Genomic DNA, 18,347 nt, shown 5'->3' on the forward strand with positions numbered 1-18,347 from the left:
TTTATGACTCTTATAATCATCGTACTCTGTATTTAAGCGTTGGCACATTTGTCTGGTCTAGGCGAGACACACACACACACACACACACACACACACACACACACACACACACACACACACACACACACACACACACACACACACACACACACACACACACACACACACACACACACCAGATCGGTATGTAGGGTGTGTTCGTCTGGTAGTAGGATTTTCCCCGTGTCGTGTGCAGCCGTTTCCTATGTTCTGTTCGGTCCGCGTGTTCGCGGGTGTCGCTGGCGGTTTTTTTTTGTTCCCCCCCCCCCCCTCCCGTTCCCTCTCCGACGTGCGCTGGAAGTGAAAGCGGCTGCCTTCGATTCCATATCAAAAAAAAGTCCGCTGACGTGTTCTCTCCTTTACCTCACTGTTGGTTTTGTCTTGTGGGAAGTTGTCAAGTTACGTTTGCCGTTCGGTCGGCCGGACGGAGAGTTCTTTAGTGCTCCTTTTGCTGACGTGTGGATGCTGTCAATGCGTGACCTCTTTCCCAAGCACTCAACCCACCCCCCACCCCCACCCCGACCCTCCCTCCCTTCTCCCCCCCTCCCACTCTCTAGTCTGAGCACTGTACCGCACTGCCCTGAATAAGACCTTTTTTTTTTTTTTTCCCTTTTTTCCTAGAAAGTAGGTTTGACAAAGTGGGGGGTTGTCTTAGATTCAAGGACCAGACAGTTATGCCTGCATGAGGTATTCTTCTTGAATATATATATATATATATATATAGAGAGATATAGAGAGAGAGAGAGAGAGAGAGAGTGGCATCGTAGCACAGCCTTCTCACGGAGAGTCTTAAATTATGGGTTGTTAGCCTTTATTGTCGGGGAGAGTTTTCATTTCCAATTAGGGCGAGTCTTTGGGAGTCAGTCAGCCCTACAATTGTTTCATTATACCAGTTTGGCCCGCAGGAGTTTTGAGAAGTGAAAATGGGTTCGCGTGGGCGGGGGGGGGGGGGTCCCGATGTCTTGACGGCGGGAACGAATCGGGGACGAGCGTTAATGCTGTCACAGACGATGAGCTCCAAAAGATGAGTTAAAAAAAAAAAAGGCTTCAAAGGACAGAGAGATAGTCGGTGTCTGATAGATAAGATACACAAATGAGGGTTTTTGCAGTTTTACCGCCTGTTGCCGTATTTCATGTTTATTTTATACGAGTAAAAAAAACAAAAACAAAAAACGAGAACTCACTTCTTCTTGGCTAATTGGCATCTCGAGGACGCTTTTCCCAGCTGGAGGAATCGTGGTGAAATAAGGGGTCGTAGCATCCTTCGTATTCATAAAGAAAACGTATCGGATGCAACAAATGGCGTAGCTTAACTCAACGAGTGCAAAAAAAAAAAAAACCCTGGATGTAACAGAGTTTGTAGGAAATTTAGTCTTATCATGGGGAAACGGTTGAATATGTTATTGAGAGCTAAAGCTTAATAAATAACTGGATTATTTTACTACGGTTAACCAAGAGAGCTACAGGCTCTATTTGTGCAGAAATACTGCAAGTTCATTATCATCTAATATCCCCCCCCCAAAAAAAAAAAAGCTTTTTGAATCAATATGAAGCCTCCTCTAGATCTCCATTACTGAAATTTCTAAGTCGTTCTCCCAGTCAGGCAGCGACTCTTTCCTGAAATATTTTGCCGTCATCTCTTCGGGTCGGGAAACATGTCGGCTTTTCATTAAATATCACGTCATCAGATTTTCCCCGTTTGTGGTTGAAGCGTTTGAAATAGCCGACCTCGTGTCCAAGCCTTCGGGGAGCTGCGAGCCGCAACCCGAAACGTCAACAATCTGGCTTAACAAGAAAATAAATACATCACCAAAAAATATTTAGGCCACTTGTTGCTCCTGACAACACAACAAGATCCCATCGCCGTGGCAACCGGCTCGCTGACTCACTCGCAGTTCCCCGACGAAATGGGAAAGAAGTCCAAAGCGATCTTGACTGGACTTTTTTTTTTTTTTTTTTCTTGTTTTGTTTCGTCTGGCCGGCTGGTGTGTGTGTGTGTGTGTGTGTGTGTGTGTGTGTGTGTGTGTGTGTGTGTGTGTGTGTGTGTGTGTGTGTGTGTGTGTGTGTGTGGATGAAGGCGATGATGTTGGCAGCGTTTCCGACGTATGACCTAAATCCTCACACACCAGTCATAAGTGGGTGACTCTTCGATGGGCGTGGGAAGAATCGGAGAGGAATTAAGAGAGACCATGGAAATAAAAAAATTAAAAAAAAAAAGGATGGAGAAGAAGAACTTGAAGGTAAAAAGGAGGTGATGAGTAAAAGAAAAAAAAAAGAGGGGGGTCGGGGGGGCACTTTAAATCCTAAAAGCCTGATGGATAAGCCAAACAACCGGAGCCAAAACTCGCTCGGCATTCTGGGAAAGCAGCCGCAGGCCTTCAAACATATGGGTGACAGTGGTTGAAAGCAACATGTGAATCATCCACCTTTCAGTTCTTTGGCGAGCGGCACTCGTGAGTTCGGTCTCTTTCCAACCAACAGGTGGACCACTGGGATCCAGTAAACACCTTTTTAGTGCCAGTTGAAAAGGCGTTTTTTTTTTTTTTTTTTGCACACTCACTCGAAGGGAAGACGACCGCCTATTAAGTTGCTTTTAAGTTTGTTTTCTTTTGTCAGATCCATTTTCCGTTCTTTGGCCAGCGGTCAGTGGATTAGCGATGCTCTCTCTCTCGACGGGGTGCCGACCGCTCGCTTTGCTTTTTGCTGAACAAGGTGTTTTTTTTTTGTGTAATTTTTTTAATTTTTTTTTTTAGGTTTAACCTCGTGTAGCAATCGAGCCTGACTTGCGGGGCTATTTCTATTTTTAATTTTTTTTTCTCTGCATAACAGGAAGGAGATGAACTCGCACTCACTTCCTCCCCTCATTGCCAGCTGCTGATGATGTTTGTCCACGTTCTGCTCGCTTGATAAGCGAAGAACAGCTGCTTTCCCGGTTTAGCGGCAGTATTTCAACAGCAGTTTGGGTACGGTTCCTTTCGGGTGGTTTCGAGCGGAACCATTTTTGACTGGAAACACTTACTTCCCCTTCGTGTCTTTTATAATAGAAAATACCCAATGCCCTCGCTCTGGTTGACAAATCAGTTGGGAGTTCATCGTGTTGTGGTGAAATGAAGCTTTCTTTAGGAAGTTAAAAAAAATACCAAAAAAAAACCAAGTCTCCAAATAAAAAGAGTTCCAATTCCTTTTTCTACCTTCTTTCGGTCTGGGTCCATTACAGCCAATCGCCGAGGCCCATCACTCGCTCTGCAAAATGGACGCCGGATAAAACCGATTCGATTTCGGCCCAGTCGCCTCCAGATGATCACGATATGCGACGGTTTGAAATCGGGGAATTATCTCCGAGCCGTCTGTGGAGTCCAGCTAATTGGCTTAAATCCCATCATAGTGGAGGCTTCTTACGAAGTGAAATATTTGGTTTGTTCGCCTCACAGGAAAGAGTTTGTAACTGCAGGTCCTTTTCTTTTATGTAAAGAGCCTCTCGTGTTCTGGCATCCCGGCTCAGGTTGACTCCGTCATCTCGCTTAATTCAAACAGACACAACAGGCCACTGGAACAGAACGGATGTTTCCCCTTTTGTATGGGAAGTCTCTGTGGGAGCAATTATGTATGAGCCTCTTCTCCTGTTATGAAAAATTGATTCTTCTTTTTTTTTCCTGTAATTTTGAACAGTCCACTTTCTTATGCCCTCGCGCGTCCTGCTTCGCCTCATTCCTTCTAGATGCCGGAGTTGGTTGTCAGCTCTCGGGCGAAACATCTCGTTAAAGTCGCAGTTAAAAATATTTAAAAAAAAAAAATCAAGATTTGATCTTGTCCAGAGATGTCAGTTCACCCGGACTACGTGGAAGCCACCCAGAGCGTTGGTCGATTCCTCCACCACCACCACCACCACCACCCTCACCCTCACCCTCCTCAACTCTGGGATGAGCGATACTTGAAGGCTGAGTCGGCCATACAGTGGAAACCAGTGCAGAATAAAGAGACAGAGCTCCAGATCACTGTGGCATGAAAGGAATCCTCTGTTTGGCGCTGGTTGTTGACTCCTTCCACCCCCCCCCCCCAACCCCGTCCCTCTGTCCCCCGTCCCCCCCACCGCGTCCAGTAAGAGACCATCGTTTTACTGGTCTGCCCTCAGTCAGACATTGCAGCCTTTCATCTCTCTGAGGAAGGGCAGCTGCTCCGGGGCTCTCTTCGGCTCCACGGGGAGCTTTTTTTTTTTTTTTTTTTTTTTTTTACCCCTGTTTAGGTCTCCAGTCACTTTGTTGTGATTAAAACTGCGTTACATAACATTTTGTGGCTATATCTATATATCATGAGCCAGAAACAACAAAAACAAAAAAAAGGTTTATATCCTCAACAGTTTGGATTGTATAGATTCATCTTGTGTGCACAAATCAAAGTATGCACGGACAATGTGCACAAATTTCAGGTCCAACCAAAGATTACCCAACCAGATGCAACTACTCACAATTTTAAATTTCTTTTTTTTTTTTTTTTAGTCTGCAACCTTTTGAAACCTGCCAGCTTACACCAAAGCAGCAAGACGAGTCGGTGTAAAATCTCCATAGCAACACCTTTCAGTACTTCGGTTTTAACTGCCAGGTTTTTTTTTTTTTTTTTTTTTTTTTTTTTTTTAAAGCTTTTTCATAGCTGATTATCATTTGTAGCGTCCATGAAACACGACGGAGGATGGTGATTAAACGGAGCAGTTCCTTCGTTGGAACCGTTCCTCGGGTAAATCGACGAGGCGATGCTCCCTTTGGTGGGGTCCTAAACTTTGCCATTTCGATCGGCTGAGAGTTTGTAACTGGTTGATCGCATATATAGCGGTAATCAAGTACTTTTGGGGAAGTCCAGATTCAGAAAATCTCATTTCATTTGGGGCCAGCCGGTGTAAAAAGTCACTGATTTCTCTAAAGGGGATTTGGCTAAATAGTCAAACTGTGGCGCAATTTCAGCAGGAAAACCATCTTAGTCTCCAGAAGCATAAATAATGCATCCATGTTTTTGCGAAAGAAAATGAAAGAGACACTCCTCTGAAAATAGAAATCTCTGAGTACGATTTAAGCACACAATAGACTTAATTTCATTCCTCTGAAATAATAATGGGGTGTCCTCAAACTTCTCTTTCAAGTGCAACTTGTCACTGCCCAACTTATATATTAATGCTTTTGTGTGTTTTTACTGTAATAATGAACCGAAATCGTCTTGTGACGTCTAAATTTGTAGGGCCACGAAACTTAATTCCCACCATTAGTTAGAGGCCAGAAAATGTTCCGACACTTCGGTCATTATATCCTGTGCTGGATTTTTATTATTTTGTAAAAAAAAAAAAAAAAGAAAAAGATGGACGACCCCACTGATGAAAAGCGCAGCCTCGTGATTTAATGAATTAAACCTTCCTAAGCTGCTGTATGACGAGTTCATTGAATCCCAGCGCTCCCTTTTGCACCGTGCACATCATTATTTAAATTAACCCTAACCCCCCCCCCTGCCCCGTACAGACGGTGGACATCCATAAAGAGAAGGTGGCCCGGCGGGAGATCGGGATCCTCACCACCAACAAGAACACGGCGAGGACTCACAAGATCATCGCGCCGGCCAACATGGAGCGGCCGGTCAGGTACATCAGGAAGCCCATCGACTACACCGTGCTGGACGACGTCGGCCACGGCGTGAAGGTGAGCGGGGCTTTTTTCTGTTTTGTTTTTTTTGTTGGTCCGTCGGTTCACTTCTGTTCTTCCACTTTCTTCTCCTGTACCTAATTCCCCCCCCCTAATCCACACACACACACAACCCCCCCTCCACACACACACACACACAACTCCCCCCCCTCCACCACCACCTTTATTCTACTCCTCGCTTTCTCGCCAGAGGTATTCCTACATCTCATCTCTCTCTCTCTCCCACTTTGACTCTCTTTCTCTTTCGCTCACTCTCTCTCCCATCTCTTGCGCTTTCCCTCTTTCATCTTCAGAAAGCACCCCCCCCCCCTCCCCCCTCCCAACCACCACCACCATCACCACCACCCTTCTGACCCTACAGGAATATTGTCTCGGTGTGGGTTGGTGGGAACCGGTTCGGGGGTGGAGATGAACTCAAAAAGCGATTACATCATGGAGCTTTTCAGAAAAGCAGCTCTATTCTTACAGTGGTGTGAAAATGGCAAATGGAGGCAAATTAGTGACTTGTTTCTTTTTGTTGTTGTTGTTGTTGTTGTTTTTTTGTTTTTTTTAAATGCACTCAGTGCCCCCGACTGCCCTCACAGCTGACGATGCCGTTACATTTATTTAAGTTGTCGAATAGCGGAAGTTGGAAAAGCAGCTTCTTGATGCTACCGAGCAGAAACTCGCTTCCCTCTCTGCCATTAGGGGCTTTTTTGTTTTTTGTTGTTTTTTGGGGTCACTGGGTTGTCCTGACGATGACATCATTTCCCCGATTGGCTGCGGGCATTTTTTTTTTTTTCAATCTTGAGCGTCCTCCGCTCCATCAATCAGCCAATCAATTGCAGCTGTCAGACAGATTGGATTAGAGGCCCGCCATTACCGTCCCGTAGTGTTACAGGCATTGATAAGACGGGATAAAAGCCGTTGTGCCACTCTCAATTTTACTGTGGAGTGAAATTGCCTTGGACACTTCCATAATGTTTACTGGGGGATGTGTTTCTCACCACAGGAACCGGGTTTTCATCGATTATTATTAGTATTATATTCTTAAAAACTGTGGCTACTTTATTTCTCAATGAAACTAGAGTTGTCAATGTTTTGGGGATTTCAAGAGTGAGAGGAGAAAAACAAACTCGCATCTGTAGTCCGATTGTGAAGCCGGAGGATGTTTGCTTAGCTTAGCATCAGTACTGGAATTGCAGTTACTTCCTGGTCACCGAAAGTGGCACCATAAAAGCAAAAAAATAGTTTCGTCAACTGTTGGTTTTTGTTGTTGTTGTTGTTGTTGTTGTTTTTTTTTACTCCTCCAGCGTTCTGACTGAGTTACATTAAACAGAAGAGTGGCTCCGGATAAGGATCGCGCTTCATCGTTGCGCAACAACAACAAAAGTGACTGAAACCGTCGAGCTTTTTTTTTTTTTTCCACGGCTGCTTTGAGACCGTCTGATGCGTCTATTTTAAGAAAATTACGTATTACGCCGGGCCTAATCTCGGCGGATTTTCTCCTGTAAATGTCTTTCTAAATGCTGCATTTAGTAAGGGAATTGTGACGGGAACACACACACACACACACACACACACACACACACACACACACACACACACACACACACGTGTTCCCGCAGCAGCCCGACACCACTCACCTCCTTTCATCTGTGTTTGTCGCAGCCCCCCGAAGAGCCGATCGATATTTAGCGTCAATACTGCGTATTAATTCATAGAGTGCCCCGTGACGGCTGCTGTCAGAGGCCCGGCCGTCCTCTACGGGAACGTCCGCAGCCGTGGTTTGCTCGCCGACCGAGATCGATGCTTTAATGGGGGTTTAAATCATGTCTATCGGCTCCATTTTACCGTGGGACTCGCTGCATCTGGCCCTCCACCCCCCCGAGGCTTCGCACCGGCCTCGATGTGCGACCGGAGTTGTTTTTTTTTTTTTTTTTTTATTTTTTTTTTTTTTAACGGCTCGCGCACAAAAGGTTTTGTTTCGTGAGAACACCTGCAAACACGGAGAGGAAAACATCGTGCGCCGTTCATTGTTGAATAGAAAAGCTTTTCCTTCGTATCCGATGCCCGGAGGGGAGAGGGGAGATGGGGTGGGAGGATGAAAACGGAGAAAATAAAAATAATAAAAAGAAGAGAAACCGAGAGAAAAGAGAAGATTCATCGAGGGAAAAATAATCAGATTGTGACGCATCGTATCGGCGAACGCTGGAATCGCACAACGGGAGCGATCGGGAACGCTGCGGCATCTCGAGACGTCCTGACAGTGATCTGATGCTTTTCTTTTTCTTTTTCTTTTTTTTTTTTTTTAAGCATTAATACGAAAGATGAGATTTATTCTTCCAGTCAGCTGATGCTTAATCTAGTCAGCGGGGCTTTCAGGAATCCAGGAATGATGATGTCAGGTGTTTTCAAAGTTACATTTCAGTCTTTCGCTTTCCTGCCAGATGTCACTTAAGAGTTTACGTCATTATTAAGGGGATAGTTCAAGTTTTTTTTAACTCGCTTTTTATGCTTTTTGAAACCTGCCAGTTCACACACTCAGCAGGGGGGAGGTGGGGGGGGGGGGAGCAGTTGCTGAGCCCAAAAAAAAAAAAAACAACTTGCACAACTGTCAAAAATGTCCTAAAATGATTTTTTTTTGCAGATGCATCTCTGAGTCAGAATAGAACATTTAGCCGTCGCTTACGGTGACTCTGCGTTTCCTGCTACTGCTTGACGAGAACAAGCCGCCCAGGTGTGTCTCATCGCTTTTGAAGTGAAGCGGCTACAGCAGGAAACGTTTGCATCCGCGGTCACTTCATCCAGCTTCGATACGGCGTGAAGGGAGTCGTCGGAAGAAGACTTTGAGGCCGAGGCGTATCGCCGACGACTCCGCTGACCTCAGGGAGTGTTTGTCTCTGACGCTGCACTGCGTTTTTTTTTTTTTTACCCCCCCACCCCCACCCCAAGCTGGACACGCTCGGCCCTTTTCTGACTTAATAATGACCGTCATCTGAACCTGACTGTCCGTAATTCATCTTTGATGTTCTTAAAGCGTTTAGCAGGGAGATAAGGCGAAAGGCGCTCGTCGGCCTCGTCGTTTTCCAGCGTGACCTAGATTGTAAATTGAATCTCGTCTGGCTCCGATAACACGAGAGAGTGAAATCCAAACTATAAATGCCATTCACAGCTGCACTGAAGGTGTTTCCTGTTTTTTTGGGATTTTTTTTTTTTTTTTTCTTTTCTAAAACGTACTGACCTATGCTCTGATTTGTGCTTTTGGTTTCATCCCCCCTCTCTCTCTCTCTTTCTCTTTCTTTCTCTTTCTTTCTGTCTCTCGTTGGTCTTGTGATGCTACACTGCTTTCTGCAAAGGCCACTGGGGAAAGCTGCATTATAGATGAGCCACTTGACTCTGTAGTTGTCAAACTGCAGATCAACCCTGCTGCTACGGTGGCTCTGTATTCTCTTTGACATCGAGTGTGAGGGGTGTCTTCTGTTGTTTTGTTTGTGTGTTTTTTTTTAAATTTTTTATTATTGTGCCAGTAATGTGATAATCTGACGTTATTCCAGTTTTAAACCTGAAAAAAAAAAAAAAAAATACAGTATGTAGCATGAAGGATGCAAAAAAATAAAAAAAACGGTGCACGTTTTAATGACATTTGTATGACATTTAAAGGGTGAATTCCTCAGTTTCAGCGTTTCACTTCAGCTCTGCTGTCAGATCCCCGTGGTTTCTTTGACTTAAGCTCTGGGTGTGGCGCTGAAGTAAAGCGCTTGTAACTGCTGACCCGCTCGGGCCGTTTCTAAACGTGTAAAAGTCAGCGATCACTTTTTCTACTTTGACTTCTACCTACCCGTTGACGTGTGGCCATTTTGACATGCCCTCTTTCTGTCTCTCTCTCTCTCTCTCTCTCTCTTCTGTTTATTTTGTTTTCCCCTTCGCCCACACTAAGTGGCTAAAAGCCAAGGTAAGTCAGCTTCGTCACATGACCCATTTTGCTCCGATATATTATTGATAGATCCGTTCGACTCCCTTTTCCGCAGCAAACTCCCCGTACGTGTGATTATGTTTCCCGTATCGTTTCCCCTGTAACCGACCCGTAGACGTCCCCCGTAGCGAAGAACATCCAGTTCTCGAGGCCTTGTAACATCCTCCCTGCCTGTTTACCAATCCTGTACTTGTCGTCGTTTACCTTTCATGTTGTGTAGTCGTCCCTAAATGCCTCCCTAGTTTATTTGATACTTACAGGTTTCCCAGATAACTCGCATATATCAGCAATTGTAGCACCGATGTTGTATAAACATCCTGTAAATTGCAAATGCAGGGTCCTCTTCAAGTTGTTGTTGTTGTTTTTTTCCTTATGCGCATGTTAGGACATAAACGTTTTGCAAGGAGCTTCACTTAAAAAAACAAAAACAACAACAGAGGTTTCTAACCTGCAATAAGCAGCAAACCCACCAGGACCGAGATAAAACCACAAATCTGGGTGGGATTACACAACTCAAAATATGTCATCTGGGCAGCCTGTAACATCTGATTTTCATCACCATAAACAGTGATCACCCACTGTCGCTGAAATCATTTGTCTTTTTTAAAGTAATCATCTTGTGGGGTTTTTTTTAACCTCAGCAACATGGAAACAATCAGTCGATCCGAGGAGGAACACTATCGAGGACCAATCCGCCGACGCAGAAGCCGCCCAGCCCTCCGATGTCGGGGCGCGGCACGCTCGGGTAAGGATCCCGGTTTTTTTTTCCGGTCGCCGTGAAAGGAAGACTAATCCTCTAATTATCAAACACTAAATGAGAAGAAGAAAAAAAAAGAAAAAAAGCCTCTTGTGGGCGAGATAATCGAGCGTGCAGTTTCGCCGCATGTCACGTGCATTTATTTTTGGCATTTGGGCTGCTTTAACTTAATGAATATAACGTGAAGAAGTGCATGACATAACACGCTGAACAGGCAATGAGCCCGAAGACGCTCCAGGGAATTATTAAGTTCAGTTTTTGGTCGTGATCGTTGAATCTTGTTTGGTTTTAGCTAAAAAAAATTTAAAAAACACACACAAAAAAAAACACAACCAAAAAAAAGGATATACGTGATGGGATCCGAAAAAAAACAACCAAAGTCAGTGAAATTTCATCTGTTAGTGTGAAGCTCAGCAGTCGTCGTCTGATACTCAGCAGCTGTCGCCGACACTGATCACGCATCAATTCCGAGGCTAAACTGTGACGTACTCGCATCCGTGGTGCGGCGCGCCGCGTCCAGCTGGGAGGACTGATAGGATTTACAACGCTCTGCTGATCACTCCCTCGCAGATTTACACAGCGCCACGATCACTCTCGTCCTTGATTTATCAATATTTGCTTTTCTTTTCTTTTCCTTTTTTTTTTTTTTTCCTATTTCCGGTGCGGGTTTTGCCGTAGGCGCAACACGTCCTACAAGACCCTGGAGCCGGTGAAGCCGCCCACGGTGCCCAACGACTACATGACCAGCCCCGCCCGGCTGGGCAGCCAGCAAGGGCAGCAGCACAGCCCCGGACGCACGGCCTCGCTCAACCAGAGGCAACGCACACACAGGTAGATACAGGAAAAGAGGGGAAGCGAGTTTTATGCCCTTGAATGTGGAATATCGTTGGAGTTTCGAGCCGTTTCAAACATGTTCAGACGGCCGACAGCGAACGACACCGGTCTCGTTTAAAGCGGAGCTTTTTTCAGGGCCGAATGCATCTGACAAAATTTGACGACTTGAAGATGTCGGCGTGGCCTTCGGCAATTTAAAATGTCAAATTTTTGTTGTTGTTGTTGTTGTAAATACACCATGATTATTGAACAAGAAACACATTATGTATGATAGCAATCAAGTCATTTTTCGTCAGTAGTGGAAACCAGCCTTAAAACAGTCGCAAGTAGAGTTTCTTATGGACACCAGAAAGGGCTGAAGATCATTAAAAAAACTATTAATACCAGTACTGATAACTTGACTTTAATATATAATATAATATCTTTGTTAGTAAAAATACAATTGTGTTATACATTATGGTGCAAATACTAAGTTTTCATGCAGTTTAGAGGGGGAGAGTTCAGAACCGGGTTGTTTTTCTACAATTTACACGCGTGCCCTAAACGCACCTCGCATGTAGGGTGTCGGTAGATGCCAACAAGCCGGCTGCACCCTGAGAAACCTGCTGTTTCTGCAGCGCACGCCACTGAGACAGGTATCTGGCCTAGAATCAGTCAGAAAAGATCCAAAATAAGGCGTTCAAATATCAGATTTTCTTACTTCAATTTAAACCCGAGTGATTTTTTTTGTTTTATCTACGTGGTCTACAAAATATGATAAAATACAGAATAAGACAACGAGGACCAAAATTGCCAACGAAAATTCAACAATCGGACCTTTTTTTGTGTGAAATTTAATATTCTAAAATTAGTTTTCATACAACTTCAAAAAAAAGTTGAAAGGCACCTCAGTCTGACCCGATATTAAAAATATGCAGCTTAAGATTCCGTCATCATTGGTATTCAGTTGTTATTCTCAAATCGGACAGGCGCCTGCTGACGTGACAAGTTGAAAGATCGTCGACTAAAAAGTCTCTCAAAATCTGCAATTGTAATTAATGGAGCTTTTAACGGAGAGTGAGACAAGCCCTTTTTAAAATGTAGAAGTGGGATTTATTGCTGCAGCTACACCTCTAAACTGAGCACTAAACACGTAGCTGGGGTTTCAATAATGTGTGGAAAGCATCTCGCCGGTCTCCTCCATGTCGGATAGTTCTAATCTCCCCGTTCAGTACAGCAGTTTAGAGCACTTTCACACCTCTTCCCGCGCACCGCTACACTAAATCCAGCATTTGTCTGACAAGGCTCGGAGGGCTTCTTACCGCGACCTGAATCACTCTGATATTAATATCTGTAAAAGCCTCTAATATAAAGTGCTGTTTCCCAAAAAAAAAAAAAAACTCAACTGCAGCATGGAAACAGTTGAACACCGCTCTGAAGGACTGTCCCCCAGAAATCTCAACGCGGAAAAGCAGCAGGCGCTTTCGTCAAAATTTGAGTTATGAGTGTGTGAAGTCGCCTCATTAGCTAAAAAGCCTGTTATGCTGACTGTGATGCTCATAAATATTACATAACTTTTTTTTTTCTTCCCCCTATGGTCCAACTTCTCTTTCTTGCTCATGTATGTTTGTGTACGGCAGCTCGTTCACTCGGTGCCGTTTCAAACTCCTGCTGGCCTCGCTCGTTTTAAAGGATTTGGGAGCAACAAAAAAATAAAAAACAAAACACGAGTTGCTGACCTGTGAGTTAAAGCCACCCTGACGCCCCCTTTAACAAACCGATGCCCCCCCCCCCCTTCTTCTCTCCTCCCGCTCCGGCTAATATTACTGTTGCATCACTATTTGATTATCACCGGCTCGAAGTCGGCCGCGCTTATTCAGCTCATCGGTCTCTGTCATCTTCGACATGAGGTCTTAAATTTAATATCGGCATCTGCGTGTACTCCCGCTGCACCCTCCCTGCTATTATCTAATATCTCCGTACGGGAGATATTACTTTTTTTTTTTTTTTCTTTTTTTAGAAACGAAGCTTATTGCAGTCGCTGCAGGATCCCCGGTAATACAAAAATTTGTTGTAACAGACCGCCAGCATACGGTTGAACTCCTGCCTCTGGTGTGAAAACTTTAAACAGGGTGCATGAAAGATGGCGTCCGGCTGTGTGGACGCAGCGTATCGCTGCCCGATCCGGACCAGAAACCCGGATTCCTTTTTCTTTTTTTTTTTTTTTTAAAGCAACCAACAGAAACGTCACCCGTTGGTTTGTGAACCGGCTCGATCTGATTGGAAACCGGAGGTCGCTATGCCCCGCCCACCTGCAGACCCCGTAGCGGAAACCTGACCGCAGCGCAGGCCTGTCAATCAAGCATATTTCTTACAAGACATGCAGCTCAAAGTGCTGTACAGCAAGAAAAATGACACGCAGTGCTTTACATATAAATGAACATTTTAAAAGTTTAGAAAATAAATAAAATGCACAAGAACAGATCAAATTATATACAAATAGAGTTGAAATATAAAATATAGCAATATGCATTTTAAAGTGCAAGAGAGCTTCAAGAGTAGCGAGTTAAAGGCTGATCTAAAGAGATATGTTTGATATGTTAATAGATGTTTTCACCATTCTTTTGAAAGTATTTACCGAGCTGGCTTCCCCGATGTCTAACGGGTAGTTTGTTCCACATCTTTGGAGCGTAGCTGACAAAAGCTGAATCGATAACGCTCTCGGCCACTTTGAAAGTCTACTTTTCCCATTTTAAAGTGAAGTTACATGCCACAATTCACAAACGCACACTCGTAGTTTTTACTTTTTGTTCAGTCTTTTGTTTTAGTTTTTTTTCTCTCCCCACTGGCTCCAGGGATTTTTGTCAGCTGTGATTAAGTGAGCTGGAACTTTTTTTTTTTTTAAGCCTAGCTGCTTGTGCTTGTGTGTGTGTGCGTGTGTGTGTGTGTGTGTGTCACAGATGGCTGATTTTTATAAACAGTTCCCTATATTAAGCAGAGAGGCTGAATGGAGCCGAGCGCTCGGTGGCAGTGAAACAAAGGAGGAGGATGGAGAAAGCGAAGGAACGGGGAAGTTATGGAGGGATTAAGAGTGGATAAAGCCAAAACATGCATATGTGGGCGGGGGGGATGGGGAGGGGTGAAGTAACGGCATTCCCGTCAAAAGAGGGACGACACTTAGCTCCCAAGTGCCGCCATCATCCTTCAGAGGGGGTAACCCCCCCCCCCCCCCCGCTGGTTGTGCCTGGAGGGCCTCGACTGACATGGATAGGAGGAGAGGGTGGATAGATGTGTGTGTGTGGGGGGGGGGGCAGGAGGGGTTGTCTCCCTTTGCAGGCGATGAAGAGATGAGAGGAAGAGGTCGAGGGATGGTTTTAGGGGTTGAGAGGCGGAAGGGAGGATCAGGGATGAAAGAGGCAAGTGTGTGTGTGTGTGGGGGGGGGGGGCCTGACCAGAAATGAGAGATCAAGGCCAGTCAAAGAGAGAGAGAGAGTGTGGTTGGGGTGGGGGTGGATTTAGATGGCCAGGCCATTGATCTACAAGCCCCCGGGGTCAAACTCGGGGTGAAGCGGCTCACTGCAGCAGGACTGACGAAATGCAACATCACCAGCACGTCTCATACGATAAGATACGTCTCCGATAAGAGAAGCTGCCGTCGGAAACGCACCGGTTGTTCAGAAGGATGCTTTCAGAGAACTCTTCAGTCGTCGTAGCGGTTCATCATAACATTACCGGTGCTTCAGAACGATGTTGATATCGAAAGAAAATGTGATTTTCAATGCAATGAAATGACATCACAAAGTTTTTGCAAATTCACACTTTTAAGAACTTGAAAATAGGAAACATTTCGCTTTGCATTGCTTTTCTTTCTTTTCTTTTTTTTTTCTTTCTGTAAAGTCACATTTTAAACATGTTTTGCACGTCAATCAAAGGAAGGAAAAAAAACAAAAACATCCTTTCAGCTTTTCCATCATTTCACATTTAGGCATATTTTCACTATTTTCCAGGCAAGGTCATTTTATTTCATATTTCATTCAGACACGATTGCAAAGGTTCTTTACGGAGGCATAGAAATACATTAAATATAAGATATTAAGAAATGAAAACCGCATTTAACACGTAACTAATTCATATAACGCGACATATTGGACATCACATATGAATAACTACATGAAATCATTAACATAGAAGGTACACGTGGGTTATCAAGGAGCAGCATTTCACATGTAACGGATTAACATGTTAATGTGGTTTTCAAAGCTCGTCTGCTAACGAACAGTTTATGAATCTGATTTTGATAAATTGGAGCAGTCTGCATGAGCAGCATCCGCGTCGCCGCTCAAATCCACGTTCGACATAAACGCAGCATACAGAACGTGAACTGTAGTTTGGCAGTAGCTCACATCACGCACAACAAAAGCGGTGGTTTTTAAAACGAGCCTCGTAATCCAATCACTGAACTTCGTATTACTGGTTATAATTCACAGCGCGTGATTATCGCTGTAAATTCATTGTTTTGCGGTCGGTTAGAGGACCCGGGTTGAAGGTAGTTTTAGCCCGTTTGCACGCAGAAAGCTCTTAACGCCCCACTTTAATCCTGGAATATTCAATATCACTGAAATTTACTGAATCCCCCCCCCCAAAAAAACCCACCACACTTCCTTTTTCTGTCCTCCTCCTTTCAGTGGAAGCAGCGGGGGCAGCAGCAGCAGGGAGAACAGCGGCAGCAGCGGAATCGGCATTCCCATCGCCGTGCCTACACCCTCCATCCCCAACTCTGGACCAGGTGAGACCTCCGTACTCAGGCCGGGGTTCTCGGCGGGTCGCGTGCCCGACCGGCCGCGGGCATTTTAGTTTTTGCCTGAAAATGAAAATGAATTTAAAAAAAAAATTTTTTTTAGAGTTTACTTTATGTATAAATTACACAGTAGACGGTACACACTATATTCTACGTACTATTCTCCCGTGCCTCTCTGCATGTCGTTACATAAACGAACGAATTTGAGGGCAAACTGCACATTTTTTTATAGATCTGGAGCACCAGATTTTTTTATTTTTTTTATAAGATACAATATGTGCACGTCAACATCTATGCAAGGCGTTATTTGACAAGGTGTAAGTATATAATGTCCTATTTGCAGATAGCGGGACTACGCTACACAAAGCCTATGTTTACCAGACAGGGATTATGGAGGCCCATTGTGTTCTAAGCACAGCTGATTCTCTATCCTACTGTGTAAATAGGCCAAGCTGCGTGAGGCCTGCAGCTTTACAGTGTCCCAGCGTAAGGCCCACGTAACACGAGCCGCACGTCGCTGTATATATATATATATATATTTTTTTTTTTTACGTCGTGCCGATATCACGCCTGCGATGGTTTGAGCTTTTTTTGCCGAAGGATTTTTGAGAGGTAATATTCGAAGGTTTGTGTGAAGCGGCTGTTTTGGCCTCATCGCGAGGAGCCGGCCGGCCGGCCGGGGCAGCGCAGCCTCGCTCGCTCGCTCTCTCTCTTACTGCAAGCCGGTCGCCATGGAAACACTCAGTTCGACACTGGCGAGCGCGCTCCGTCTTGACAAAGTCGAAAGGGCCCCTTCAGTGGAGTGATGTGATGTTACGTAACGGAGCCGAGTGTTAGTGGAGAAGGGAGGGAGGGAGGAAGGGGGGGAGTCGAGACGGCGTCTCTCTCTCTCTCCCTCCCTCCCCCTCCCCACCCTCCTGCTTTCAGCATTTAAAACTAATGTAAACACTCCTTTCAGTCCCGCCCATGTCCGCTCCCCCGGGGGGCCCTCCGCCTCCCCCGCCCCCTCCTCCTCTACCTCCGCCTGCTCCTCCCGCGGCCGGGCTCGCCCCCCCACCACCGCCCGCACCACCACCGCCACCGCCGCCGCCCATAGGTGAGACTCTTCAAACTCCCAAGGACCGGACGCCGGATCGTCACCACGTCCGTCTTGATCTTCTCGGGGCGGAGATGCACAAAAATAAAGGGTGGTGTGGGTGTGGGCGTCTGTTTGTGCGCGCTGCAAGCAAAACAGGTGCCTCTTAACGCATCGTATTCAAGTTTAGACCAGGTGAATTAAAGTCTGATGAGGAGACACGGCCTGCAAGGAAAAGCACCGACTAGGCGACGAGAATGCACCGAAGAGGAAGCAGCTGCACTTTAAACTCGACTTTCAGCCGATTTAAAGTATCATTGAGGAAACGAAACGCTCTCGCGCATTAAGGAGATATTAAGAAAATGAGGAGAGGCGTGAATCTAATTGTGACTCGTTGACGTCAGATTCCTTTGGCCCTTTGCTTGCAGTGCGAACAGTCATCGTTTCGACGCTTCTTGTTTGGAGATCCAGTTCAAACTCACACACGGGCTTTTTTTTTTTTTTAAATCTTGATCCTCGGTGGTGGTGGTGGTGGTGGTGGTACTCTTACTTCCTGATTCATCTGTTTATTGGCCAGTAAAGCGGTCTCGTGTCACCTGGCCAAAGTTATTTTACTGCCTGCGGAATCTATCAAACGTGAAATTTGAAACTCAGGCTGCTGTTTACACACAGATACGCTGCAAGTTGCATCAGGTAATATTCTCGAAGGAGTTTTGTTGGCGCAAATGTTTTTCTGTCGATGTTGACTCTGAAGCACCGAGAGTTTGATTTTTACCATCCAGCCGTGTGATCAGTATCGGCGATTGTCTCCTATAATCACAGCACGGAGAAGTTTGTGTGTGTGTTCCTCTGATATTCTTGACTTCCTCTGGTTCCACCCGTTCCTATCTGAGAACACGGTTTCCTGAGAGACCGTACGTTATCTAGATATGCGAACAGGAAATGCTCCAGCAGGACAAAGAAGAAGAAGAAGAAGAAGAAACAACCTCTAACCCCGCCTCTCCTTCTGTTTTTGTTTTTTTTGTCTTTTACGATCTCACGTAAGCTTCAAACAATCCGAGTGCATTTTAATGTTGTCGTTGGAAGAGACGGCTTCGTTGTTTATTTTTTGACGGACGTTGTAAATGACACGCATGCAATCTTTAAAAAAAAAAAAAAAAAAAAAAGATGTGTGCGAAGAAGTCAGTTTCACGGGATCGGGTCGGTTTGTTGTGTTGCTGCTCTTCTTC

The 18,347-nt window shown here is 45.1% G+C and overlaps 1 protein-coding gene across 9 annotated transcripts in view; it reads left to right on the forward strand.

Moving 5' to 3' along the window:
- The window catches only part of abi1a (abl-interactor 1a), a 46,261-nt gene that overhangs the window by 22,054 nt on the left and 5,860 nt on the right, over nt 1–18,347 (forward strand). For 3 of the 9 annotated variants that reach the window (XM_069696510.1, XM_069696512.1, XM_069696516.1), the window contains exons 3-7: nt 5,541–5,717; nt 9,640–9,654; nt 10,317–10,420; nt 11,111–11,263; nt 15,931–16,031. In XM_069696510.1, the coding sequence (XP_069552611.1) occupies nt 5,541–5,717; nt 9,640–9,654; nt 10,317–10,420; nt 11,111–11,263; nt 15,931–16,031 (550 nt within the window). Of the gene's footprint in view, nt 1–5,540; nt 5,718–9,639; nt 9,655–10,316; nt 10,421–11,110; nt 11,264–15,930; nt 16,032–17,001; nt 17,140–18,347 lie in introns of all 9 variants that reach the window. The other 6 variants (XM_069696519.1, XM_069696511.1, XM_069696517.1 and 3 more) reach the window with 3 other exon arrangements.

The sequence above is a fragment of the Brachyistius frenatus genome, unplaced genomic scaffold (genome assembly GCF_029030835.1).
Source record: "Brachyistius frenatus isolate BFR_SWC_R1_liver_20210118 unplaced genomic scaffold, ASM2903083v1 Contig_21, whole genome shotgun sequence".
Lineage (NCBI taxonomy): Eukaryota > Metazoa > Chordata > Actinopteri > Embiotocidae > Brachyistius > Brachyistius frenatus.